This window comes from Pavona decussata, unplaced genomic scaffold (assembly GCF_977016875.1).
Source record: "Pavona decussata unplaced genomic scaffold, jaPavDecu1.1 SCAFFOLD_93, whole genome shotgun sequence".
In the NCBI taxonomy this organism is placed as follows: domain Eukaryota; kingdom Metazoa; phylum Cnidaria; class Anthozoa; order Scleractinia; family Agariciidae; genus Pavona; species Pavona decussata.
In genome coordinates this window covers 2,922,214-2,929,455 of record NW_028145510.1, presented here as the reverse complement: position 1 = coordinate 2,929,455, position 7,242 = coordinate 2,922,214, and the positions used below count along the sequence as shown (strand labels likewise).

General features: G+C 39.2%; 1 protein-coding gene across 1 annotated transcript; it reads left to right on the top strand.

Moving 5' to 3' along the window:
* The first annotated feature begins 6 nt into the window (after window positions 1–6).
* On the top strand, window positions 7–7,178 carry LOC146473625 (uncharacterized). Its single transcript, XM_085118074.1, has 3 exons — window positions 7–790; window positions 2,723–2,821; window positions 3,601–7,178. Exons 1-3 carry the CDS (start codon window positions 511–513, stop codon window positions 5,280–5,282), a joined length of 2,061 nt encoding a protein of 686 aa, XP_084974200.1. The 5' UTR covers window positions 7–510; the 3' UTR covers window positions 5,283–7,178.
* Window positions 7,179–7,242: the final 64 nt, after the last annotated feature.

The following is a 7,242-nucleotide window of genomic DNA, read 5'->3' as shown; positions in this document are numbered from 1 at the left end:
CCTGTTTACAATTATTATTTAGTTTAAATACTAAAATTCCTTTAAATTAATACATTTCCATCTCTCTCTCTCTCTAGTACCGGCTGGTAGTGCAGTAACCGGGATGCCATGAACTTTCGAGTTCCATTGCAATTTTTAATTGGTAGACTGAAGGAAATTTAGGAACTGATCCTTCAATGCATCACTGCCGAAAGACGGAAACCTAAATGGGTCTTCTAGTCTCTTATACAGCGGATGCGTGATTGGCGGATTAGAAATCAGACTTTGGTCGCTTTTCTTTTCCGAGAAATGTCGTCATATTTTGCAGACGTTTCCTAGAAATTTCCGCGCCAATACACCCAGTATACCATCGAATATGCTTGATTTTACATATCCTTGCGGAAATATTCTTTCTTTTTAATCGGGCATTGTTAAAATTTATATCCGCATCCGGTAAATGAAATACAACCTCTCGGTTCTTTGCAAGAGGTAATACATACGGGGATTCCCCGAAACTTATGTCAGTAATTTATGCAAGACTGTCTCAGTTTCGTTTTACGAGGCTTTGTTCTCGATTTGTTCTTGAGGCGTCGCATACAACAAGTTATGGCGTCTGTTCGTTCGATTATCAAGAAGCTAAGCAAAGATGACATCGCAAGGAGTATCTTGGTATCAAACATTTCCCCGAAGACCAAAGAAGAAGCTCTTTTTATCCATTTTCAGCAGCGTAAACATGGCGGCGGCGATGTGTCGTCCGTAGTATTCACACAAGATAAACAAGAAGCTATTGTTACATTCGAAGACGCAGATAGTAAGTACTGAATTAGAACCGTCCTTTGTTAAATTACGCCAATCATTTACATAAACTTAATGCATGCTTCATTGCAAAATAAGATAACGTGTTATGAGTTGTAAAAGTTAGTGACTGTCTCGACTGACTGGCTCACGAGTGTTTTTCGTGTTTATCCTTTATTTATCAACATCACTACAGTTTAGTCTCCCGGTGGGTAAAACGAGTCAAAATGTGACTACCGAGGTATTCATTTCACAAAACCTCAACTTGGGCGAAATTTGCACACGAAATATCGTGTGGCAATAGTCCCGAGGTATCCAATCGACGATCGATGACAGTCCAGCGATGAGAATCCATAACAATCGATATCAAATAATCGGCTGGTATTGATAATCGATAACCAATCGATGAAGGAGATTTGTGTGCCCAACCGATAGATTAGTTGATATCGATTAGTTGAACATTTTTTTCCTCTTCAGGGTGTTCAAGCCAACGGGAACTAATATTTCATTTTAGGACGTACATTGTATTGATCTTTAACATATTTCATTTCAGTTCTGGATTGTTAACATGAGAATAAGACCGATTTTCTCTCCTTATTTCTTCTTCTCATTAATTAAGAATTATTACAGACATTGAAAGAGAAAACAGTTCCATGGTACCTTCCACTCTGGCAAGTAAGAAACTTGCCAACAATAGCAGCATAAGTTGTTGCACAACAATGATCAAAATTCCAACGCCTATCAAAAACTAATGACTGTGATAAAGAAATACATGTAAACTAGACGACCTATAAAAACGTAAACTGCATCTAAGAGCTGCCCGAGATTGCTAACCTTTAAAGCGTTTCCGCGTTCTCCCCTCTTCTCTCAAGCAGTAAAAAAGTCTCAACATTTACTGAAAAATTACAGTGATAATATCCTTTGAATACGCATCTTACGGAGAGCTGAACTTCTTGTGTACTTGATTCAGACATTTTCTTCCAGCCGGTTTTTATAACGTGGCGAGTGGCAAATCATGCGCGAGTGTAACAAGGTAGAAAAACTGAGAAAACTGAGAAAACTGAGCTTTGATCTACTTGTTTTGCCAAACGATGCCAATCGATGAACAGTGATCTGTGTGACTATCAATTGGTCATCAATTGATCGATACCAATCGATATCAATTAACTAATTTTATCGATTGCTTTTCCGATCATAGATATCCCGGGCAATAGTTCAGTTTAAGAGTTTAAACGTTCCGTAGTTTTCTACTCGGTGAAAAGAGCGACGAGCCGGGAATGCTATTTGAGTCTTTTAAGAGGGTCTCAATGGGGTTATCCGTCAGCCGTCAAACAGCCCAAGTCAACCGTCAAAAAAAGGGCAATTTGTACCGTCAACCCTAAAAAAAGCAGTTATTATTAGCCGTCAAAAGGATTCAAGGTCTATTAAATATCACTATTTCTGCTGCTCAACTCTCAAAGAATCGTTTTAACTGGTAAACCACTTTCCACGTTCCTAGTGATACTCACTTTACTGATCCACTTAATTTCCGTCTAAACTTACAACCACAACTAATCTCCGTCTGGAAGCACTTCTGGTTTCAAAGTATCAATGATTGACTCCAGTGATAACGTGTTTCTCACCCCAAAATAACCTCCAGAACACAATCAGTTGTTGATATTAAAAAGTTAACGTTAATTTTAACTCGTGGAAGAAATTTCAGTGAATTTGCCCCCTTAATAACCGTCAACCGTAGGTAGGTAGACTTTTACCATCAGCTTTCAATAAATGCACTTTCTACGGCAAGATATTTTAAAAGGTTACAAAGACCTCCAATATGCTCTCTCTGCAATATTTTCTCACATTTTCCTACAACCCGTTTGTGCAATTATATCTGCTTGCTGCGTGACTTAAAATTTATTCATGAAACCTCCCCGGTGATTTTCTTTATTTATTCATTCTCTTATAGCTCTAGACACAGTTCTTGACGTTCACCACAAAATTGATGGAATTTCTCTTAAAGCTGATCGTTGCCCAGCGAAGATCACAGCTGACATTAACGAGGCGAGTTAATACTGTTACAAGTAGTGAAAACAAGCTAGGGTTAAATGTCTATCCATCTTGCATAATTCATCTCAAACTTCAATCTTAACCATTCTAGTTCGGATCTAGTTCCTTGAAAGTTAGTTCTCTTTGCTGTTATTATACTGTAAAAACGAAATCAAGGTAAAATATTAAGATTCCCAAGAAGATAGCACCTATTATACAGCGTTTTACAAAACACACACGCACACTTAAAGTATATTTGTATGATGAAGTTTAAACATAAAATTAAACTTTAAGTGTATGTGTTTTCTTTTTTGCAGATAATCTATTCATAGATCGCTATCTCAGTCCAGAATAAAATTGGAGATCATAATATCCGTAATATCAGCGAACACAACTTCATCCGCTTTTAAAAAATAACATTTTATGCTAGCCGAGGATGTAGTTCTCAAGACTAAAGCTGCTGCCTCAGTCTTCCTTTTGTATACTGCCCTCTCCTATACTGTCCCATTCTCCCTGTTGACTGTATTTCTTAAGCATTGGTACTTTGAGGTGGCTATAACTTAGAAGCTTTTGAAGTCGGATTAAACTCCATGATACGAAAATAGTTCTTATTTAAGTGTTATACTAAACTTGATAAACACAGTGTTGGATATCTTCGCGGAGATGTTGATGGGACAGGACAAGATCGTCCTTTCATAACGTTAGTAAACATTTAGATGAAGGGACAACTGCTTTAACTAGAGTCGCCGTTAAATAGTCTAGTTTTCAACCTAATCGTTGATGATGCTTTTATTGAAGTAATCTCAACAATTGTTTCTGACAAATTCATTTTCATTGATCTTCAGGTGTTTTCTCAAGTGACGGCGAGCTTGGATACCATGGAGTTGGGCATCAATTCACAGGAGACTAAAGAAATTCTGGATAGAATGAAAAATGAGGTTGGTGTATCCTTTGAACGCACTGACCAACACTTTGTGATAAGTGGATCACTGAGCCAAATTAATAATTGCCAAGTTCTAGTACAAACGTACTTAAATCAAGAAGAAAACATCTCGGATAAACTGAACAAATTTTCGTTAGAGGTAGATCATCAGGGATTTGCTGAGACCAGCCCTGCCCAGCTGAGCACCGGCGTTATTGTTGCAACGCCCGTCGAAGAAAAGCCTGTGGCAAAGGTTCAATACATTGGTAATCTGAAACGAGAAGACGGTAAGGGAATCAGACATCCCCCTATAGCCGAGAAACAGACATTTAAAGCGGATCCGCTTGCCATTTGCTTCATGAAACGGTTTTTCCAAGAACAGATGCAAAACATCGAGGAAAACTGTTCCGTCGAATGTGTGACAGTAAGCGATGGTATTAAAATTACACTACAACCCAAGCCGAACTGTGATCAGACCAGACACATTGATGCTTGCAGTGACTTTTTGATGCTTCTTGAATCTGCTTCTCAGGGTATGAGTACCTGGGAGCTGGATTCTAAGGGAGCGGACGAAGATTCTGATGTTTCATTGATCCAATCTCTCTCAACAAAATATCCAGTTATACTGGAACGGCTCCGAGACAGCGGTCGCTTTGTTGTTTACGGGGACTCGGCATCAGTTGAGCAAGTGAAGCTGTCGGTTCAAGGAAAGTTGCCTGAACAGGTTACTGGTGATGACCCCACAGGAACTCAAGAAATGGAAATGACTGCACAAGATAGCGTTTCCATAGAAACCTATAATTATCGTACAGAGAATGGTGTCAACGTTTCCTTACGTTATGGGGATATCACGAGCGAAAATGTCGATGCAATCGTTAACCCTGCTAATGGGTATTTATTTCATGCAGCTGGCCTCGCAGAGTCCATTGTTCGATTAGGTGGTAGTGAAATCCAGAAAGAATCAAAACATTTAATTGCAAAATGCCACCATAGGGCGTTAAACATAGGCGACGCAGTTCACACCAAGGCTGGCAATTTACCCTGCAAGTTCGTCATACATGCTGTTGGCCCTGAGTGGGGAAAACAATCAGAAAAGAAGACCATCAATCTGCTTCAAAAGGCGAGCGCCGAAAGCCTCAAACTGGCATCAGAACTTGGCTTATCCTCCATCGCTTTGCCAGCCATTAGTTCTGGAGTCTTTCGGATCCCCATCGACGTGTGTGCTTTTGCGATGCTAAACGGTATTCAGGAGTACCTCGAGTATCTTAAAAAGCCAGATGAGCCTAAGAAAGATGATGGCAAGAGAAAACCTCCAAAAGTAAATGGTCAAAACAAAGGAGGTGAGAAGAAACCAGCGCAAAAGAAAGAGGTTCGAAAGACGAAAAAAGCGCCCACCGAAGCTACTGCCAATGATGGGGAACAAGGGAAATCAAGATTACAAGACATTCGTTTTGTCCTTATTGATGCGGATGCAATGGATGTGTTCGAAAAAGAGTTTATAAAGAGGTTCGGTGGTGGTAAAGCTAACACATCGGATGATGACGATGAAAGTGTTTAGCAACCGGTTCCCGAACAAACAAACAATTCGACTTCGCAGCTAAATAATCTGAAGAAAAGACAGTTCAGCTGTCTTTAAAATGATGACTAGCTTCGAACAATATATTTTAGATTATAACATTGCCGTTGGTTTTAAAATGAAAGCTTACTAGAAATGGAAATGACAAATTGTACTTTCGTAGATTGCGTGAATTAAGATAACGCCCATTTTCAGGAGTAATGTTCCTTAGAGGGTAAACTCCCATGTAAAAATGACATCGGCGCTCGTAGTACCTTTTAGGGGTTAAAATGAGTTAGAACTACACCCACAAATGATTTCTGGTACCTTGTGAAGATTTCTGTCCAAAATTCACTCGAACATCCTTGTCAATTTGCTGCCCCTCCACTTCCACCCGGTACGATGCAGAGCTAAATGTCGACTTCACTCCGTTTAACCTGGCAACGGGATGTTAGGCCTAGAGGGCAAACGTCGAATCTAAGTCGCGTCGAATTTATTTAAAATAGGTTCGACAAAGAGTCGACTTAGTTCCAGCGTGATGGCAAACGTCGAACCTGCGTCGACCCTAATTCACAAGTTGCACCTCATGAAACACGGGAATAAGCACGTGTCCCCGTGCTATTCACTCGATGCGAGGCTAGTTATTGCTAGCCTCGCTAGCGAAATGCTTAAATACAGTGCTCGTAGGGCCTTTCTTTGGCAATTAATTGCGAAAAATAGAAAGAGAAGACTCAAAAACTGAGCATTTATTTCAAATAGGCAATTCGCATTTCAATCATTTGTATTTAGTGTTCATGAAACACGAAAAACACATTTCCATCACGCTATACGATGTCAGCAATGACTTTCGATAGCTCGCCATTCCTGATCGCGAAATTGTCTTTGTACAGCGCATGCTCGTCAGGGTGTGAAATAGTGTTTGGCAGATGGGGGAGTCGGTATTTTTGTAACATTTGCGCAGTCTATCACATTTGAATCAATTATTTTGTAATTTGCATGGTTTATGAATTGAGTTCAGCGCGTGTTTAGAGCGGCGTTTGCTGTAACGCCGAACCATTGTCGCATTTTGCGACTTGGCAGGTTGAACTTATGCTGTAGTCGAGCCAATTAATTTGAGTCGAACTTAATTGCGGCAAACGTCGCACCATTCATGCGCCTATTTCAAAATTAAAAGGGTTTGACGAATGAAGTTCGACTAAGATTCGATGTTTGCCCCAGGCCTTAGTTTCTTTGGTTAAGATGGCTGGTTTCGGTTATTCAACTCGATCCATTAAAAAGAAAACAAAAACAAACAAACAAACAAAAAAAGTCGCCAATATCGATATCCAGCCGTTCTTGTAGCTTTTAGGGGTTCCTGTCAAAAATTCGAAAAACACCCCGTAACTTTTTAACGGTGTACCCCCCTCGCATTTTTTCCTGTTTTAACTATATCCAAAGGGGAGAATTTTTGATATTCACTAGTTAGGACTCATCCGGTAGCTAGCCCTTGTTTAAGAAAGTTGTAATCCAATAATTTTTACACACATTACTTTGACCTGTTCTCTTTTTTTATTAAGCTTAACCATTGACATGTTCAAAACAGAAGATGACCAGAATCTGAATACGAACAGTATCTGCCTCCTAAAAATAAATAAATTAACTAAATTAAAAACTATCAAACTTGAGTTGAACAGATCAAAATTTCCTCCAATGCCCTTTAGACAGGGTTCTAGCCATATGCTGTTTTAAGTACGTTGTTTCATTGTAACGTTAATTTATTGAAATAATATAATAACGAAAATAAATTACAGGAAGCAGGTGCCTTTTCACTGTAGATAAATACCCTGGCAACCATAGCATAGTAGTGAGTATTGTAATAAATTATAACGTTCCTCGGTTAAATAAAAGGTTTGAAATGCATTAGGACCTTTTAATGTGTTTGTATGTCTCACCTAAAAAAGAAGTCGCCTTTCATTAAAACTGT

Bases quoted from the DNA above. Each gene is read 5' to 3' on its own strand.
- LOC146473625 (XM_085118074.1), top strand. From the start codon at position 511: ATGCAAGACTGTCTCAGTTTCGTTTTACGAGGCTTTGTTCTCGATTTG. The intron at 791-2,722 runs GTAAGTACTGAA...ATTCTCTTATAG, and splicing joins TACATTCGAAGACGCAGATA to CTCTAGACACAGTTCTTGAC. The intron at 2,822-3,600 runs GTTAATACTGTT...CTTTTATTGAAG, and splicing joins AGCTGACATTAACGAGGCGA to TAATCTCAACAATTGTTTCT.